General features: G+C 43.9%; 1 protein-coding gene across 1 annotated transcript in view; it reads right to left on the bottom strand.

Annotated features, from left to right (window-relative positions):
* ufm1 (ubiquitin-fold modifier 1) overlaps nt 1-21,858 on the bottom strand; it is a 32,021-nt gene extending 10,163 nt beyond the window's left edge. Inside the window, exons 1-5 of the mRNA XM_052520344.1 lie at nt 21,752-21,858; nt 21,593-21,649; nt 20,856-20,913; nt 10,872-10,911; nt 9,726-9,758 (exon numbers count right to left, since the gene is read on the bottom strand). Coding sequence (XP_052376304.1) covers nt 9,726-9,758; nt 10,872-10,911; nt 20,856-20,913; nt 21,593-21,649; nt 21,752-21,753 — 190 coding nt within the window. The 5' untranslated portion in view covers nt 21,754-21,858. The remainder of the gene's footprint in view (nt 1-9,725; nt 9,759-10,871; nt 10,912-20,855; nt 20,914-21,592; nt 21,650-21,751) is intronic.

A 21,858-nucleotide genomic window follows, 5' to 3' on the forward strand; every position in this document is an offset into this window, starting at 1 on the left:
AAGGCACAAATGGGGGTACTCATGACCACGCTGTATAGGGATGGGAGAATCTGTGGCCAGGAACATTAAAACAAATTAAATCACAATGGACATCACAAAAGGAGGGGTGGACAATTTAGACAAGCTGGTGACTGACTACAGCTGCCAAAGAAGAACCCTACGCTGGCATCTTGTGATATTCTTCAACATCTTGGACATCTCGGCGTACAACACGTTTGTCATCTGGATGGCGTTGAACCCAGATTGGAACAGAGGGAAGCTCCAGAGGAGATGGATCTTTCTCGAGGAGATGGGCAAAACATTGGTAAGACCTCAAATCCAGAGGAGGTGTCATATCCCAAAGACCCCAGCTTCTGCAGCCATCGTGAGGAGGATTCAGGATGATGCTGGACTCCCGTGCACCTGACCCACAGAACCAACAACTCCAATACCGAAAGTGTGATGTTGTTGCATGTGTGTGTGTGTGTCTGAATCTCCTACCTTGGCCTGCTGTAACTATATATGTGAGTGAGATGCTAGTCAAATTCCTGAACAAAGTGTTTTCATCATTCTAGATTGCAGCCGGTAGCGTCAAGAAGAGGCGCAACGATGTGTGTGGACCAAAGAAATACATGCAAATACATTGCGACACAGACAGTAAAACTCTGTCCCTCATGTGGTGTGTACACCGACCTTAATTTGTTTTCATTTGCATAAAACGCTGTATGTAAAATGTGTTCAGTTCAAAGCAAAAAACAAAGTGATGAAAACCTTGTTTCATTGATATTTGGTCAAGATAAACATGATTTAAATCCATCCATGTCTTGACTACAATTGATTATTTGTTTACAAAAATCACATTTGATAAAAAATAAAAAATAATCTAGCAGAGGTAAAGGACAGATATTAACCATGAATACTGTCTATATTAACCACGTACAGTTGAAGTCAGAAGTTTACATACACCTGAGCCAACTACATTTCAACTCAGTTTCTGACAATTCCTGACATTTAATCATAGTAAAAATTCACTGTTGTCGGTCAGTTAGGATGACCACTTTATTTTAAGAATGTGAAATGTCAGAATAATAGTAGAGAATGATTTATTTCAGCTTTTATTTCTTTCATCACATTCCCAGTGGGTCAGAAGTATACATACATTCAATTACTATTTGTTAGCATTGCCTTTAAATACTTTAACTTGGGCCAAACGTCTCAGGTAGCCTTCCACAAGCTTCCCACATTAAGTTGGGTGAATTTTGGCCCATCCTCCTGACAGAGCTGGTGTAACTGAGTCAGGTTTGTAGGCCTCCTTGCTCGCACACGATTTTTCAGTTCTGCCCACAAATGTTCTATAGGATTGAGGTCAGGGGTTTGTGATGGCCACTCCAATACCTTGACTTTGTTGTCCTTAAGCCATTTTGCCACAACTTTGGAAGTACGCTTGGGGTCATTGTCCATTTGGAAGACCAATTTGCAACCAAGCTTTAACTTGCAACCAAGCTTTAACTGATGTCTTGAGATGTTGCTTCAATATATCCACATAATTTTCCTTCTCATGATTCCATCTATTTTGTGAAGTACACCAGTCTCTCTTGCAGCAAATCACCCCAGCCATCCTACAATCTAAGCTTGATGCCCTCAATCTCACACAAATTATCAAATGACACTACCAGGTACCACCCCAAAGCCGTAAACACGGGCACCCTCATATCATCCTAACCAATTTGCCCTCGAAATACAACTCTGCTGTTTTCAACCAAGATCTCAGCAATCACTGCCTGCATACGTAATGGGTAAGAGGTCAAACGATCTAAAACGCTCCCTGAAAAACTTCAGCGAGCAGGCCTTTCTAATCGACCTGGCCCGGGTATCTTGGAAGGATATTGACCTCATCCCATCAGTAGAGGATGCCTGGTTATTTTTTTTAAATGCCTTCCTCAATATCTTAAATAAGCATGCCCCATTCAAGAAATTTAGAACCAGGAACAGATATCGCCCTTGGTTCTCTCCAGACCCGACTGCCCTTAACCAACACAAAAACATCCTATGGCGTTCTGCATTAGCATCGAACAGCCCCCGTGATATGCAACTTTTCAGGGAAGCTAGAAACCAATATACACAGGCAGTTAGAAAAGCCAAGGTTAGCTTTTTCAAGCAGAATTTTGCTTCCTGCAACACAAACTCTAAAACGTTCTGGGACACTGTAAAGTCCATGGAGAATAAGAACACCTCCTCCCAGCTGCCCACTGCACTAAGGATAGGAAACACTGTCACCACCGATAAATCCACTATAATTGAGAATTTCAATAAGCATTTTTCTACGGCTGGCCATGCTTTCCACATGGCTACCCCTAGCCCGGTCAACAGCACTGCACCCCCCACAGAAACTCGCTCAAGCCTTCCCCATTTCTCCTTCTCCCAAATCCAGTCAGCTGATGTCCTGAAAGAGCTGCAAAATCTGGACCACTACAAATCAGCCGGGCTAGACAATCTGAACCCTTTCTTTCTATCTGCCAAAATTGTTGCCACCCCTATTACTAGCCTGTTCAACCTCTTTCGTGTCATCTGAGATTCCCAATGATTGGAAAGCAGCTGCGGTCATACCCCTCTTCAAAGGGAGGGACAATTGACCCAAACTGCTACAGACCTATATCTGTCCTACCCTGCCTTTCTAAGGTCTTCGAAAGCCAAGTCAACAAAAAGATGCCAAGTCAACAAAAAAACTGACCATTTCGAATTCCACCGCACCTTCTCCGCTATGCAATCTGGTTTCAGAGCTGGTCATGGGTGCACCTCAGCCACGCTCAAGGTCCTAAACGATATCTTAACCGCCATCGACAAGAAACAATACTGTGCAGCTGTGTTCATTGATCTGGCCAAGGCTTTCTACTCTGTCAATCTCCACATCCTCATCGGCAGATTTGATAGCCTTGGATTCTCAAATGATTGCCTCGCCTGGTTCACCAACTACTTCTCTGATCGAGTTCAGTGTGTCAAATCAAAAACAGACCTGTGCCCTCTCGTTGGCTGGCCCTCGCATCATACTCGTCGCCAAACCCACTGGCTCCAGGTCATCTACAAGACCCTGCTAGGTAAAGTCTCCCCTTATCTCAGCTCACTGGTCATCATAGCAGCACCCACCTGTAGCACGCGCTTCAGCAGGTATATTTCTCTGGTCACCCCCAAAATGCCAATGACTAGAACGAACTACAAAATCTCTGAAACTGGAAACACTTACCTCCCTCACTAGCTTTAAGTACCAGCTGTCAGAGCAGCTCACAGATTACTGCACCTGTACATAGCCCATCTATAATTTATCCCAAACAGCTACCTCTTTCCCTACTGTATTTATTTATTTTGCTCCTTTGCACCCCATTATTTCTATCTCTACTTTGCACATTCTTCCACTGCCAATCAACCATTCCAGTGTTTTACTTTCTATATTGTATTTACTTCACCACCATGGCCTTTTTTTATCTCACCTCACTTGCTCACATTGTATATAGACTTATTTTTCTACTGTATTATTGACTGTGTTTGTTTTACTCCATGTGTAACTCTGTTGTTGTTTGTGTCGAACTGCTTTGCTTTATTCTTGGCCAGGTCTCAGTTGTAAATGAGTTCTCAACTTGCCTACCTGGTTAAATAAAGGTGAAGTAAAAATTAAAAATTAACCATGTATACTGTCTATATTAACCATGCTGTCTATATTAACCATGTATACCGTCTATATTAACCACGTATACCGTCTATATTAACCACGTCTATACCACGTCTATATTAACCACGTATACCGTCTATATTAACCACGTATACCGTCTATATTAACCACGTATACCGTCTATATTAACCACGTATACCGTCTATATTAACCACGTATACCGTCTATATTAACCACGTCTATACCCACGTATACTATATTAACCACGTATACCGTCTATATTAACCACGTATACCGTCTATATTAACCACGTATACCGTCTATATTAACCACGTATACCGTCTATATTAACCACGTATACCGTCTATATTAACCCGTCTATATTAACCACGTATACCGTCTATATTAACCACGTATACCGTCTATATTAACCACGTATACCGTCTATATTAACCACGTATACCGTCTATATTAACCACGTATACCGTCTATATTAACCACGTATACCGTCTATATTAACCACGTATACCGTATACCCACGTATACCGTCTATATTAACCACGTATACTGTCTATATTAACCACGTATACCGTCTATATTAACCACGTATACCGTCTATATTAACCACGTATACCGTCTATATTAACCACGTATACCGTCTATATTAACCACGTATACCGTCTATATTAACCACGTATACCGTCTATATTAACCACGTATACCGTCTATATTAACCACGTATACCGTCTATATTAACCACGTATACCGTCTATATTAACCACGTATACCGTCTATATTAACCACGTATACCGTCTATATTAACCACGTATACCGTCTATATTAACCACGTATACCGTCTATATTAACCACATATACCGTCTATATTAACCACGTATACCGTCTATATTAACCACGTATACCATCTATATTAACCATGTATACCGTCTATATTAACCACGTATACTGTCTATATTAACCATGTATACCGTCTATATTAACCATGTATAGTGTCTATATTAACCACGTATATATAGTGTCTATATTGCTCTAAGTCAACATCTAAGTACTATGTATTTTTACAAAAATTGAATAACAAAAAACATGAACACAAGGGGTTAAAAGCCTTTTCAAAGTCAGCTATGAGTACCAGGCCTGGTTTCCCAGAGCTGTCATACTTTTCTATGGTTTTCAGTACCGTCTTATTATCTCGTCCATAGGTAACATTAGATCGTTAATCGAGATTATTACCTAAGGCCATGATTCGGCAGTCTCATCCAGATCATTTGTAGGTCTTTATGATAGTCACATTAGCAGCTAGTTAGTATTACATGTTTGGGGAGGGGGTAAATACAGGTGAATATATAGATAAAAGTCACCTAGTCCTAGAGAGATTTACACGGTGACCAAAACATCACGTTAGGGTGAAGCCTAGACGAATCACAGCCCTTCTGTTAAGTGTTTCTAAAAATCCCATATGCGAAAAACATTTATGGTGAAAAAAAAAAAAAAATCCTTGTTTGACCGCTAGGTTTTATGGGTATTATGACTCATACTGTGGTATTCTATAAAAACAAAGCAGAGACGAATGAGATTTGAGATTAGAAAAATATTAGCATAGATCGAGAATAATACAACCAGGAATAGGTTGTAACTAAAATAACACTATTCATTATTATGACAACACGGTGTCCCAAAATAGCACCCTATTCCCCATATAGTGCACTACTTCTGATCACTGCTCATAGGGCTCTGATCGAAAGTAGTGCACCATATATAGGGAATAGTGTGTAAGTCGCTCTGGATAAGAGCGTCTGCTAAATGACTTAAATGTAAATGTGTGTCGTCATTTGCGATGCAGAAGTATCTGGTTAGGGTAAGACTGGACTTCATACTCACATAATAATGTGTTAGTATGCCTCCTTGGAGCATCACATCAATATCCATGAAGAAATATAATAAACCACATTTACATACAAGCTTACGTTGGGTCTATTCTGTTATTATCAATATTTACATAACGACCCTGGTATCAACAGATGGCATCAACCACAGTCCTCTATTTACATAATGACCCTGGTATCAACAGAAGGTTATCAACCACAGTCCGGACTATTTGCATTGACCCCCCCACCACCACGACCATTGTTTTTACACTGCTGCTACTTGCTGTTTCTTATCTATGCATAGTCACTGTACCCCTACCTTCATCTACATATTACCCAGACTAACCTGTACCCCCATAGTCACTTTACCCCTACCTACATGTACATATTACCCAGACTGCCCTGTACCCCCATAGTCATTGTACCCCTACCTACATCTACATATTACCCAGACTGCCCTGTACCCCCATAGTCACTGTACCCCTACCTACATCTACATATTACACAGACTGCCCTGTACCCCCATAGTCACTGTACCCCTACCTACATATTACCCAGACTGCCCTGTACCCCCATAGTCACTTTACCCCTACCTACATCTACATATTACCCAGACTAACCTGTACCCCTACAGTCACTTTACCCCTACCTACATGTACAAATTACCTCAACTAACCTGTACCCTCAACTAGCTTTATTTTCTTGAAACTGCACTGTTGGTTAAGGGCTCGTCAGTAAGCCTTCCACGGTAAGGTCAACACCTGCTGTCTTCGCCGCATGTACAAAAATTACATTTGATATTGACAAAGCCTCGGTACCAACATAAGGTATCGGCCACAGTCCTCTATTAAAATAACGATCTGGTATCTACCACAGTCCTCTATTAAAATAACGATCTGGTATCCACCACAGTCCTCTATTAAAATAACGATCTGGTATCCACCACAGTCCTCTATTAAAATAACGATCTGGTATCTCCTACGATCTGGTATCCAGTCCTCTATTAAAATAACGATCTCCTCTATTAAAATAACGATCTGGTATCCACCACAGTCCTCTACAGTCCTCTATTAAAATAACGATCTGGTATCTACCACAGTCCTCTATTAAAATAACGATCTGGTATCTACCACAGTCCTCTATTAAAATAACGATCTGGTATCTACCACAGTCCTCTATTAAAATAACGATCTGGTATCCACCACAGTCCTCTATTAAAATAACGATCTGGTATCCACCACAGTCCTCTATTAAAATAACGATCTGGTATCTACCACAGTCCTCTATTAAAATAACGATCTGGTATCCACCACAGTCCTCTATTAAAATAACGATCTGGTATCCACCACAGTCCTCTATTAAAATAACGATCTGGTATCCACCACAGTCCTCTATTAAAATAACGATCTGGTATCCACCACAGTCCTCTATTCAAATAACGATCTGGTATCCACCACAGTCCTCTATTCAAATAACGATCTGGTATCCACCACAGTCCTCTATTAAAATAACGATCTCCTCTATTAAAATAACGATCTGGTACCACACAGTCCTCTATTAAAATAACGATCTGGTATCCACCACAGTCCTCTATTAAAATAACGATCTGGTATCCACCACAGTCCTCTATTAAAATAACGATCTGGTATCCACCACAGTCCTCTATTAAAATAACGATCTGGTATCCACCACAGTCCTCTATTAAAATAACGATCTGGTATCCACCACAGTCCTCTATTAAAATAACGATCTGGTATCCACCACAGTCCTCTATTAAAATAACGATCTGGTATCCACCACAGTCCTCTATTCAAATAACGATCTGGTATCCACCACAGTCCTCTACTGCCATAAAGCCCTGTTACCAACAGAAGGTATGTATCCACGGTTGTTGTTGTTGTTATCTGGGTATGTGCATTAGTATCATACAGTGGCTTCAAGGTATTCACAACCGTTGACTTTCTGCACATTTTGTTGCGTTATTTAGATTGTAGACCAGGGATAAAACAGACTGTATGATACTAATGCAATACCCCATTATGTCAAAGTAGAATTACGTTTTCTAAACATTGGGAAATTCATTAAAAAAACTTTTTTTTTTAATGAAAACCTGAAATGTATTGAGAAAAGTATTCAACTCCTTCAACCCCTTTCATGGCCATATGTTTCAGGAGTAAAAATGTGTTTCCCCAACTGCTGTCCTGGCTGTCACAAGGAAACAGTCAGATTTTGCAGTTGTGCAGGAAGTCCTTACTGATTTAAAACGTGTCTCAGATGGATGACATCTTCGCTCATCGGATAGTTCTAGAAATAGAACGATTCCCTGAATACTTACACCTTGGTATTTGGATTGACAATGATTTATCGTAAAAAAATCAATTTAAAAAAACAACCTACGACTAAGCGTGTTAAGAAACTAAGATTTAAAAAGTGTTTTTTTTTTTTTTACAGAAACAGATAGTCTCTGTCGTCAGCAGGAAGCAGATTGCGCAGTCAACCTTTCTACCGGTTCTCAATTATGGTGATACTAAACGACAAAGTGCAGCTGCTTCTACTCTTAAACCCCTGGATGCCATTTTTCATAGCACCCTTTGCTTTATCAAAGGAAATCAATCAAATCAAATGTATTTATAAAGCCCTTCTTACATCAGCTGATGTCACAAAGCGCTGTACAGAAACCCAGTCTAAAACCCCCAAACAGCAAGCAATGCAGGTGTTGGTAAACTTTTAATTACTCATCACTGTATTCTTTACCAAAAGGTTGGCTGGACCTCTGAAGTCACATCATTACACTGTTTTGTTTACAAAGCCCTGCTCCACAAGCTTCCGACTCACAGGGTTGGTTAACTCTGGAGACGCCTTTGGTGTCTAGAACGTTAGGTAGATATAAGCCTTTTGTTTCTTTGCGCAATGTACTTTAAAATTGGAGCAATTGGTGACTCTAGGGCATTTCAGATGGTTGTTAGGGAAACTTTTTACTGAAGAATGTGTCTGTTTTATGTCTGTGTTTTGCTTTCCGTGTATTGTGTATAATAACATTTAAATGTGTGTATGAATGTGTTTATGGTATGTTGATGTGTATTGTGGTACTTCATAGGGCTAATCTGGAAAAGACACCTTGGTCTCAGCATCAACTCCCTGTCTAAATAAAGACACCTTGGTCTCAGCATCGACTCCGTCTAAATAAAGACACCTTGGTCTCAGCTTCGACTCCCTGTCTAAATAAAGACACCTTGGTCACAGCATCGACTCCCTGTCTAAATAAAGACACCTTGGTCTCAGCATCGCATCGACACCTCCCATGTCTGTCTAAATAAAGACACCTTGGTCTCAGCATCAACTCCCTGTCTAAATAAAGACACCTTGGTCTCAGCATCGACTCCCTGTCTAAATAAAGACACCTTGGTCTCAGCATCGACTCCCTGTCTAAATAAAGACACCTTGGTCACAGCATCGACTCCCTGTCTAAATAAAGACACCTTGGTCTCAGCATCGACTCCCTGTCTAAATAAAGACACCTTGGTCTCAGCATCAACTCCCTGTCTAAATAAAGACACCTTGGTCTCAGCATCGACTCCCTGTCTAAATAAAGACACCTTGGTCTCAGCATCGACTCCCTGTCTAAATAAAGACACCTTGGTCTCAGCATCGACTCCCTGTCTAAATAAAGACACCTTGGTCTCAGCATCGACTCCCTGTCTAAATAAAGACACCTTGGTCTCAGCATCGACTCCCTGTCTAAATAAAGAGACCTTGGTCTCAGCATCGACTCCCTGTCTAAATAAAGAGACCTTGGTCTCAGCATCGACTCCCTGTCAAATAAAAGTTAAATAAAACATTTAAAACAACCAACTTGAAGAATTAGAAAAATAATATTGTACAATCCAAGTGTGCAAAGCTCTTAGAGACTTACCCAGAAAGACTCTCAGCTGTAATCGCTGCCTAAGGTGATTGTAACATGTATTGACTTGGGGTTGAATACTTATGTAATTAAAAAATATATTAGTGTTTAATTTTTCATAAATCTTTTATTTAAAAAAATTAGGATTTTTCTTCCACTTTGACATTAAAGTATTATGTGTAGATTGTTGACAAAAAAAAATTACAATTAAAACCATTTTAATCCCACCTTGTAACAAACAGTTTTATAAATCAAGTTATTGTTGTCATCAATGTGGACGAGAAGACGGAAGACTCACCTGCTGTCTGAGCTGGGTTGATGCCGATACCGTCTGTCATGAGTGAGAACAGGGATTAGCATAAATAGCAATACATGAATCAATAAAACACCAAAACATGAATAAATAAAACTAAGAATTAAAACATGCAAAAAAAGAGTGGTTGAGAGAGAGGGGGGTTCTGATGAGTAAGACTGTCACATGGTAACACTGCTGCACTAGACAACAAAAACAACCACATTTAACAGTATGTGTTACATAGACAGACATCTTTTTCAAGGACCTTTTTTTTGTCAGAGATATTACAGATACAGAAAAAGCACAGCCCCCCCTTTTCTGATTTTCTCTACTTTTACATATTATTGATCCTGAATGTTATCAGATCTTCAACCAAAACCACATCTTAGATTAAAGGTAACCCAAGTTTACAAACACCCAAATCCCCTGTGTGAACAAAATGATTGCCCCTTTACACTCAATAACTGGTTGTGCCACCTTTAGCTGCAATGACTCCAACCAACCACTTCCTGTAGTTGTTGATCAGTCTCTCACTTCGCTGTGGAGGAATTTTGGCCCCCTCTTCCTTACAGAACTGCTTTAACTCAGCAACAATTGTGGGTTTTCAAGCCTGAACTGCCCGTTTCAAGTCCTGCCACAACATCTCAATTGAGATTAGGTCTGGACTTTGATTAGGCCAAGCCAGAACTTCAAATTTGTTTATTTTTAACAATTTTCATGTGGACTTGATTGTGTGTTTTAGATACTTGTATTGCTGCATGACCCAGCTGTGTTTCAGCTTCAGCTCATAGATGGATAGGGAGTTAGGGCCTTTAGGCCTGACATTCTCCTTTAGAATGACCTAATAGAGCAGAATTCCATGGTTCGTTCTATTAAGGCAAGTCGTCCAGGTCCTGAGGCAGCAAAGCATCCCCAAACCATCACACTACCACCACCATGCTTGACCGTTGGTATGAGGTTCTTAATGTGGAAGGCAGTGTTTGGTTTTCGCCAGGCATTATGGGACCCACTGACACAATGGAACAGAATCACCTGTTTCTAATAAGACCGACACAATGTAACAGAATCACCTGTTTCTAATAAGACCGACACAATGTAACAGAATCACCTGTTGTTTCTAATTATACTGACACAATGTAACAGACTCACCGTTAGTAATGATGGCACTGGTGGCTGCTGGTACTTTGAACTGTGAGAGGAAACAGACAGAATGATCATGCTATACACCTGCCTCTCAGTAGTCCAGGGGTGTTCAGACCTCTCCTCTGTGACCCCCAACCGTTCCATGCATTTGATCTATTCCAGACCGAGCCCACCTGATTCAACTTGTCAACTCATCCTCAACCTCATGACTAAGGTGAATCAGGTGAACTATTTCAGGGCTACAACAAATGTGTGAAATGTCTACGGGTCCCTGTGAAGAGGTTTGAAAACCCCGAAGGACAGCCAGGTGAGAGGAGAGTTGGGTTTACAGGCCCACGGGGAGAGAGGGGAGTTGGGTTTACAGGCCCACGGGGAGAGAGGGGACTTGGGCCCAGGGGAGAGAGGGGACTTGCCCACGGGGAGGGAGAGGCCCAGGGAGTTGGGTTTACAGGCTCACGGGGAGAGAGGGGGACTTGGGTTTACAGGCTCACGGGGAGAGAGGGGACTTGGGTTTACAGGCTCACGGGGAGAGAGGGGACTTGGGTTTACAGGCTCACGGGGAGAGGGAGGGGACTTGGGCCCACAGGGGGAGAGGGGAGTTGGGCTCACAGGGAGAGAGGGGAGTTGGGCCCAGAGGGAGAGAGGGGACTTGGGTTTACAGGCTCACGGGGAGAGAGGGGACTTGGGTTTACAGGCTCACGGGGAGAGAGGGGACTTGGGTTTACAGGCCCACGGGGAGAGAGGGGACTTGGGTTTACAGGCCCACGGGGAGAGAGGGGACTTGGGTTTACAGGCCCACGGGGAGAGAGGGGAGTTGGGCCCAGAGGAGAGAGGGGAGAGAGGGGACTTGGGGGACTTTAGAGAGGGACTTGGGCCCACGGGGAGAGAGGGGACTTGGGCCCACGGGGAGAGAGGGGACTTGGGCACGGGGGGGACTTGGGCCCACGGAGGGGACTTGGGGGAGAGAGGGGACTTGGGCCCACCTTGGGCACGGGGAGAGAGGGGACTTGGGCCCACGGGGAGAGGGGGACTTGGGCCCACGGGGAGTTGGGCGGGGAGGCCACGGGGAGAGAGGGGGGACTTGGGCGGGGAGAGAGGGGAGTTGGGCCCACGGGGAGAGAGGGGACTTGGGCCCACGGGGAGAGAGGGGACTTGGGCCCACGGGGAGAGAGGGGACTTGGGCCCACGGGGAGAGAGGGGACTTGGGCCCACGGGGAGAGAGGGGACTTGGGTTTACAGGCCCACGGGGAGAGAGGGGACTTGGGTTTACAGGCCCACGGGGAGAGAGGGGACTTGGGTTTACAGGCCCACGGGGAGAGAGGGGACTTGGGTTTACAGGCCCACGGGGAGAGAGGGGACTTGGGTTTACAGGCCCACGGGGAGAGAGGGGACTTGGGTTTACAGGCCCACGGGGAGAGAGGGGACTTGGGTTTACAGGCCCACGGGGAGAGAGGGGACTTGGGTTTACAGGCCCACGGGGAGAGAGGGGACTTGGGTTTACAGGCCCACGGGGAGAGAGGGGACTTGGGTTTACAGGCTTGGGCACGGGGAGAGAGGGGACTTGGGTTTACAGGCTCACGGGGAGAGAGGGGACTTGGGTTTACAGGGGAGAGAGGGGACTTGGGTTTACACGGGGAGAGAGGGGACTTGGGTTTACAGGCTCACGGGGAGAGACTTGGGGACTTGGGTTTACAGGCTCACGGGGAGAGAGGGGACTTGGGTTTACAGGCTCACGGGGAGAGAGGGGACTTGGGGACTTGGGTTTACAGGCCCACGGGGAGAGAGGGGACTTGACTTGGGTTTACAGGCTCACGGGGAGAGAGGGGACTTGGGTTTACAGGCTCACGGGGAGAGAGGGGACTTGGGTTTACAGGCCCACGGGGAGAGAGGGGACTTGGGTTTACAGGCTCACGGGAGAGAGGGACTTGGGTTTACAGGCTCACGGGGAGAGAGGGGACTTGGGTTTACAGGCTCACGGGGAGAGAGGGGACTTGGGTTTACAGGCTCACGGGGAGAGAGGGGACTTGGGTTTACAGGCTCACGGGGAGAGAGGGGACTTGGGTTTACAGGCTCACGGGGAGAGAGGGGACTTGGGTTTACAGGCTCACGGGGAGAGAGGGGACTTGGGTTTACAGGCCCACGGGGAGAGAGGGGACTTGGGTTTACAGGCTCACGGGGAGAGAGGGGGGTTTACTTGGGTTTACAGGCTCTTGGGTTTACACGGGGAGAGAGGGGACTTGGGTTTACAGGCCCGGCCCACGGGGAGAGAGGGGACTTGGGTTTACAGGCTTGGGTTTACAGGCTCACGGGGAGAGAGGGGGGTTTACTTGGGTTTACAGGCTCACGGGGAGAGAGGGGGCTCACTTGGGTTTACAGGCTCACGGGGAGAGAGGGGACTTGGGTTTACAGGCTCACGGGGAGAGAGGGGACTTGGGTTTACAGGCTCACGGGGAGAGAGGGGACTTGGGTTTACAGGCTCACGGGGAGAGAGGGGACTTGGGTTTACAGGCTCACGGGGAGAGGGAGGGGGGGACTTGGGTTTACAGGCTTGGGTTTACGGGGGGAGAGAGGGGACTTGGGTTTACAGGCTCACGGGGAGAGAGGGGACTTGGGTTTACAGGCTCACAGGCTCACGGGGAGAGAGGGGACTTGGGTTTACAGGCTTGGGTTTACACGGGGAGAGAGGGGACTTGGGTTTACAGGCTCACGGGGAGAGAGGGGACTTGGGTTTACAGGCTCACGGGGAGAGAGGGGACTTGGGTTTACAGGCTCACGGGGAGAGAGGGGACTTGGGTTTACAGGCTCACGGGGGGAGAGAGGGGACTTGGGTTTACAGGCTCACGGGGAGAGAGGGGACTTGGGTTTACAGGCTCACGGGGAGAGAGGGGACTTGGGTTTACAGGCTCACGGGGAGAGAGGGACTTGGGTTTACAGGCTCACGGGGAGAGAGGGGACTTGGGTTTACAGGCTCACGGGGAGAGAGGGACTTGGGTTTACAGGCTCACGGGGAGAGAGGGGACTTGGGTTTACAGGCTCACGGGGAGAGAGGGGACTTGGGTTTACAGGCTCACGGGGAGAGGGGACTTGGGGGCTCACTTGGGTTTACAGGCTCACGGGGAGAGAGGGGACTTTTACAGGCTCACGTTTTTACAGGCTCACGGGGAGAGAGGGGACTTGGGTTTACAGGCTCACGGGGAGAGAGGGGACTTGGGTTTACAGGCTCACGGGGAGAGAGGGGACTTGGGTTTACAGGCTCACGGGGGGAGAGAGGGGACTTGGGTTTACAGGCTCACGGGGGCTCAGAGAGGGGGAGGGTTTACAGGCTCACGGGGAGAGAGGGACCCAGAGAGAGGGGAGGGTTTACAGGCAGGGGAGAGGGGACTCAAAGAGAGGGGACTTGGGTTTACAGGCTCACGGGGAGAGAGGGGAGTTGGGCCCAGAGGGAGAGAGGGGAGTTGGGCAGGCCACAGGGAGAGAGGGGAGTTGGGCCCACAGGGAGAGAGGGGAGTTGGGCCCACAGGGAGAGAGGGGAGTTGGGCCCACAGGGAGAGAGGGGAGTTGGGCCCACAGGGAGAGAGGGGAGTTGGGCCCACAGGGAGAGAGGGGAGTTGGGCCCACAGGGAGAGAGGGGAGTTGGGCCCACAGGGAGAGAGGGGAGTTGGGCCCACAGGGAGAGAGGGGAGTTGGGCCCACAGGGAGAGAGCGGAGTTGGGCCCACAGGGAGAGAGGGGAGTTGGGCTCACAGGGAGAGAGAGACATGCACTGCCACAACTCTGTATGTGTGATGAGATGGTGCTTATAATGTCCCACATTTTGGTAGGCTATTTGTTTGTCAACCTGTCCATAATTAGATACATGCAGCTTCTCTTCTGTCATTATATGTTGCCCCAGAGGAATAAACAAATCCTTGCTCACCAGAATAATGTCATAAATCTATAGAATTAACACTTCAATCTAGTTGACATTGGTCAAATTTGTTTTCTCATTCATCTCTGCTTCTCTCACACAGCAAAGATGTTTAGGGACCGGGGGGAATAAAATGCAATAACTAAAAAGAATGGGAAAGATTTTCTGTGCAAAAATGTTGAAGTGAGATCAGTTTGAAAGGTTTTTAAAGGAAATTAAAAGCTGTTCAAAAGACTCAACATATATTTTTTTAATATGATTTCAGTTCGGCTTGGATGCATATTTTGTGTGGTTGAAGTACTAAGTACTAATAAAGACAGCACCTTTACAGACGGTCCCTAACCAAGCAGTCATTCTCACAAGATGCTGAAAGAAATCAGTTCTCCACTACTATTCCGGAGTCAAAATGTACATTCGGTGTATCATTTTACTGCAAGAAATGCTTAATAGCATAGAGCAGGAGTTAATAGTATATTGGCTATGTAAGAGGTTATAGATCTACAGTCAGTGTCCAGACAGGCTACTATTACATTTAACGCATCTGAACAGTATAGTTCCCTTGACGGGCCATTTTGAAGTCCCCCGTCATGTGACTGTGGAATTTGTATAGCGCCTCACACATCTTTATACATAATAGAGCCGGCACACTGCAATCAACCAGTTTCACTACTTTCACCAAATCTTTCCCAAACATTAGACTACTGTTCTGGCCCTCCCTTGTCTTTATTTTCAACTCTACATTTCACATATTTTTTTTCCTTTTCTTACTGAATTAAAAAAACTCTGAAATTGTCCCTTTTTGCCTCAGTGGATTGATGTAAAATGTTCCCAAAATGATTTGCTGTGTTGCCTACAGTTAGGCCGAAAACTAAAGCAACAACAAATACAAATTATGAAAGAAAAACCTCAAATGTAGCCTATAGATATGAATTGCACATTGACATATTTATTGCCGCATTATTTTCCCATTATTCAACCCTGAACCTGCCCGTCCTGCGGATAAAACCGCAGGGCCTGCTGGTCATGAGTCAACCCCGCGCATCACTAGTTATCAGGGAGGCTGCTGAGCTTCGACACAGAGAGAAAATGACGGAGGATCATCTTCACGCTCTGTAACTGCAGTAGAGATTAAAGGATTTGTCCTAATAAAATGTAAAAACTGTGAAAAACACTGAATGTTCCAGAGGAATGTCTAATCTGTTCTATTGAGTTCTCCTAACTGGGCACTTCGGGTTTTGTTTTCTAGCGAAGTTTTGGTAAATAAAACAAAAGGACGCACCAAGTCCATTGCAAAAAAAAATAACGCTTAAAAATGATTTATTATTATTATTAATTGATGAAAATACCAGTCGGTGTAAATACAGTCGACCGGTCGGTCATGCATATCGGTCTACGGGTTCATTTACATCATTTGGTGGAAATAAAGTGGTGTGTGTATTTTTCGTTAGTTGTTATGATTCTTCTTTATAAAAAGTGTAAAGCATACCGATACAGAGTTTAAGATGAAAATATGTCAGACTGTGAGAGAGCTGCTGCTGCAGTTCCTGTTGCTGCTGGCATGAAACATTATTTTAGAAGCCCGAATAAATTGTGCAACAATTCTAAATTCTAATTGCGTGTTAAAAACAGTTCTGATGGCCATGATTGAAAAAAATATATATATTTTTACTTATAAAACTGGTCATTGAAGTGGGCTTTCCGTTCAAGTGCAAGTGTCACACCGTACAATGTGATGTGAAACCTGAACATTTCACTTCGTATTATAAGGCAAGTCTTACCTTGCTTCAAAGTAGCCTAGACAAAATCTGTTTCTATAAACGTGGAGTCAATTATTTTTTATAAAGACCTCCATTATGCCATTGAAACTAGTAGCCTTTTTCTCTCATGTTCTATTATCTATTGGTTTTCAAAACCCATATTAGCATCCCATGCTAGTTGGTGATAATCCTAGTCATATTAGCATCCCATGCTAGTTGGTGATAATCCTAGTCATATTAGCATCCCATGCTAGTTGGTGATAATCCTAGTCATATTAGCATCCCATGCTAGTTGATGATAATCCTAGTCATATTAGCATCCCATGCTAGTTGGTGATAACCCTAGTCATATTAGCATCCCATGCTAGTTGGTGATAACCCTTGTCATATTAGCATCCCATGCTAGTTGATGATAATCCTAGTCATATTAGCATCCCATGCTAGTTGGTGATAATCCTAGTCATATTAGCATCCCATGCTAGTTGGTGATAATCCTAGTCATATTAGCATCCCATGCTAGTTGGTGATAATCCTAGTCATATTAGCATCCCATGCTAGTTGATGATAATCATAGTCATATTAGCATCCCATGCTAGTTGGTGATAACCCTAGTCATATTAGCATCCCATGCTAGTTGATGATAATCCTAGTCATATTAGCATCCCATGCTAGTTGGTGATAATCCTAGTCATATTAGCATCCCATGCTAGTTGATGATAATCCTAGTCATATTAGCATCCCATGCTAGTTGATGATAATGTTAGTCATATTAGCATCCCATGCTAGTTGGTGATAATCCTAGTCATATTAGCATCCCATGCTAGTTGATGATAATCCTAGTCATATTAGCATCCCATGCTAGTTGGTGATAATCCTAGTCATATTAGCATCCCATGCTAGTTGGTGATAATCCTAGTCATATTAGCATCCCATGCTAGTTGTTGATTACCCTAGTCATATTAGCATCCCATGCTAGTTGGTGATAACCTAGTCATATTAGCATCCCATGCTAGTTGATGATAATCCTAGTCATATTAGCATCCCATGCTAGTTGATAATCCTAGTCATATTAGCATCCCATGCTAGTTGGTGATAATCCTAGTCATATTAGCATCCCATGCTAGTTGGTGATAATCCTTAGTCATATTAGCATCCCATGCTAGTTGATGATAATCCTAGTCATATTAGCATCCCATGCTAGTTGATGATAATCCTAGTCATATTAGCATCCCATGCTAGTATGAAAGGAGACCTCAACTCTTACATACCTTAAGGGAACAAGATGGTGATAATCCTAGTCATATTAGCATCCCATGCTAGTTGGTGATAATCCTAGTCATATTAGCATCCCATGCTAGTTGGTGATAATCCCATAGTCATATAATCCTAGTCATATTAGCATCCCATGCTCGTTGTTGATAATCCTAGTCATATTAGCATCCCATGCTAGTTGGTGATAACCCTTGTCATATTAGCATCCCATGCTAGTTGGTGATAACCCTTGTCGTATTAGCATCCCATGCTAGTTGATGCATCTTTACATCTCCCCCCTTTCTAAATGTGGAATGGATATGTTCATCTCTGTCACATGAAACAGCTCTCATTTGCAATGTACTTGTAACAACTCTTTTCCGGCTAATTGCATTATGGAACAAACATTTGCCATGTGCTCATTGCAGTGCTTATAATGTGAAGAAATAATAGTTTATCAAATGTTTAAGCTAAAAGTTTTTTTTTTTTTATGTACTGGTTGAATGAATTTGGGATCTTTCATCCTGCAACTGTCCCAGAGTCAGTTTGGAATAGGCAATTGATTTTTTTCCGCACAGAATGACAAGCTGACAAAACAGAATAGGTCAACTTTCTAGCATGGAGGAATAGTAGACTGACATAGTTGAGTGGTTTTGCTGTTCGTTATACTCGTCTTGTTGGCTGTGGAAAAGTAAATGTTGATAGTTTTTCTAAAACATCATCAAAGTGCGTTTCATCGGAATTCGTTAAGGACCACACGCCGTTGCATCCTCGACTTGAATGTTCTGTTAAGACGAATTACCTTCTTCTAGATGTCATTTCTAGTCATTCAGATCACAGTGGGTGGACACCCTAATCAGGTTACACACCTAATGCATATGGGTACAGTACATTTCTCAAATGTCTGATTAATTAAAATGTTTCCGGTCAAATGTCCGGCCCTACATTTTCCTAAAAGGAAACGGTGGTGGCGCACACACACACACACACACACACGCACACACACACACACACACAAAGTCATCAAGGGGGAAGGGAGGGGAAGCTAATCATTAATGAAAGATTCCGCTATCTATGAGAAACAGCCTGAAGGCAAAAATACTAATAATTGAGATTTTGTTCGCAGGAGAGCAAAGAAAATTACTCTGCTGTCAACCATCAAAATCAGCCTCAACATTCTAAGGACAAATCAAATCAAATTTTATTTATATAGCCCTTCGTACATCAGCTGATATCTCAAAGTGCCGAAACCCAGCCTAAAACCCCAAACAGCAAGCAATGCAGGTGTAGAAGCACGGTGGCTAGGAAAAACTCCCTAGAAAGGCCAAAACCTAGGAAGAAACCTAGAGAGGAACCAGGCTATGTGGAATACGTTCAGAAGGTGCTGTACATTCCCTTGCTCTCATTCATTTTTGAGGTTATTGATTAATTGATCAAAAACATAATTGTCTCTGTGAGGATTCTACTTTGCATAAAGAGGACAAAGCATATAGCAGCAGAAACAGCCATCACTCACGTCTGCTTGAATCATGAGGAGCCTCATGAGTTTTCTATGGGGTTACAGAGGAACACATCTCAAGAGAATGCCCCTGTTATTGTCACACAGAGAGACAGAGGAGATGCCACTAGTCTGAAGTCAGGGAGATAAGGATGGCTAAGCGAGCACAGAGCAGCACTTGCATTCTAAATCAATCACAGATGAGCAGGAGAATGAGGAGAGAAAGAGAAACGCATTATGTAGCTGGGAATGGACAATGGGGTTGAAGAGGGAGGGTAGGAAAGATACAAATGAATTACTGCTCTACCCTCAAAGCATTACCCGTCTGTCTCATTTCATCTCTAGGCTAATTCACTCTGTCCATTATTTGGATGATGATTAATTGTAATAGGTTGCATTCATAAATCTAAATATTAAAAGGAAAGGGATCCATTGATTCAAGGAGGTCTGATCGGTATTATAAACGATGGTCCTCTCCCAGCTTACCATCTACTAGAAATAGGTCATTGACTTAATATCATGTGGAATGACAGCTCCAGCTACGGAAGCAGGCAGGATGGGACCAGGCTAAACAGAGAGGAAATGCTCAAGCCTGCTATCTATATGGTATATCGTGTATTGTTGCGATGTCGTACATGTAAGAGAGGAGACTGAGGAGAGACTCTAGCCTTACCCTTACTAGAGGTGCTGTATCTAATCTTTGATAGTCACCATGCAACAGAGGAGGACTCCATACTGTAGGCAAAGCCTACAGCAAAGCCTATGTGCTGTAGCCAACTCTAGTATTATATCATTGCTATGCCATACATGTATGCGAGACTGAGGAGACTCATCCCTCACATCCATACATGTAGAAAGGAGACTGAAGAGACTCATCCCTCACATCCATACATGTAGAAAGGAGACTGAAGAGACTCATCCCTCACATCCATACATGTAGAAAGGAGACTGAAGAGACTCATCCCTCACATCCATACATGTAGAAAGGAGACTGAAGAGACTCATCCCTCACATCCATACATGTAGAAAGGAGACTGAAGAGACTCATCCCTCACATCCATACATGTAGAAAGGAGACTGAAGAGACTCATCCCTCACATCCATACATGTAGAAAGGAGACTGAAGAGACTCATCCCTCACATCCATACATGTATGAGTGACTGAAGAGACTCATCCCTCACATCCATACATGTATGAGTGACTGAAGAGACTCATCCCTCACATCCATACATGTATGAGTGACTGAAGAGACTCATCCCCAGAAAGCACTCACATCCATACATGTATGAGTGACTGAAGAGACTCAACCCTTACATCCATACATGTAGAAAGGAGACTGAAGAGACTCATCCCTCACATGTAGAAAGGAGACTGAAGAGACTCAATGTATGAAAGGAGACTGAAGAGAGACTCAATCCTCATATCCATACTCTGTGCTTTTGTTCCTCTTTTTTTGGGGGGCTACATCTTGTAAAGTGGGTTGTGACCCCTTAAAAATGCCTTCACTTGACTTGTTGTATTATAGCCAACTACTAGTATTTTGTGTTGTTGCAATACCCAGTATGAGATGAACTAACCTCCTCCGCTGCAAACTTCAACACGGCTGTAAACGGCGTGCTCTCTGGGACGCTGAGTCTGAAACAAGAAATACACATCTATTTTATACATCACTCCAACTCTCTGCTCTCCATGGAACGACCCCCCCTTCAATACTTCCTTTCCTCTCCCTCCCCTTTATCTTCCTCGTGTAATCAGTAAGGAAAGGCTTCATGGGCCAATTTGCTGTGGCGCTGCAGAGTCCCTGTTCTGTGGTGATTGTTCAACTTCGACGTCACATTTCATAAAGTGCAAAAACAGCCAGTCATCGAGGTAAGTGGTGACGTGTGGTAAACTGGCTCAACGCCTGGAACACATAGGCTAGCTAGTTAAGCAATGTTGTCATTAAACGTTATTTGGAAATGTCTGCAAACACATTGCAAGAGGTTTATGGTATGCCAAGATCCTAAGCAAATGACAGTGCTAATGGCAACAACGAACGCATCGGCAAAACTGACTACCGTCATAGTGAATTGGCACGCTAACTAACTTGCTGGCCAGTGACAGCTGTGTTATGGTTCAAAGGAACAACATGCTTCCAAGAGGTAGCAGCTAGCCAGCTAGCATCTTGCAATTAGCTTCTACTAGTAGCTAGATAGCTTCAATACTTAGCTAGCTGCAGACGAATATAATGAAGCTACATGCATGGGTGTGACGGTAAGCGTCAGTATTCATTGATTTTTTTTTTAGCTAACGTTAATGCTGATCTGTCACTTACACTTTGTAGGGGAGCCGGGGATCCGACGTCAGAGTGATTTTAAACGTGACTTTAGACCTGAAGGAGGAAACAAACACAGTTATCATCACACTGCTTTTTTGCTAAATAATAGTAATTTATTAAATGTGTATTATAGGACAGAATGAGAGGTAAACTTACATTTTCTTGGTGACTGTGGTCTGTACTCCACACCGTTAACGTAGACCCGGAAGTCAGAAGGACTCCGTGGACACGTCATCAGTTCGATAAGGTTTTAACAGCCTCGC

The sequence above is a fragment of the Oncorhynchus keta genome, chromosome 6 (assembly GCF_023373465.1).
Source record: "Oncorhynchus keta strain PuntledgeMale-10-30-2019 chromosome 6, Oket_V2, whole genome shotgun sequence".
In the NCBI taxonomy this organism is placed as follows: Eukaryota; Metazoa; Chordata; class Actinopteri; order Salmoniformes; family Salmonidae; genus Oncorhynchus; species Oncorhynchus keta.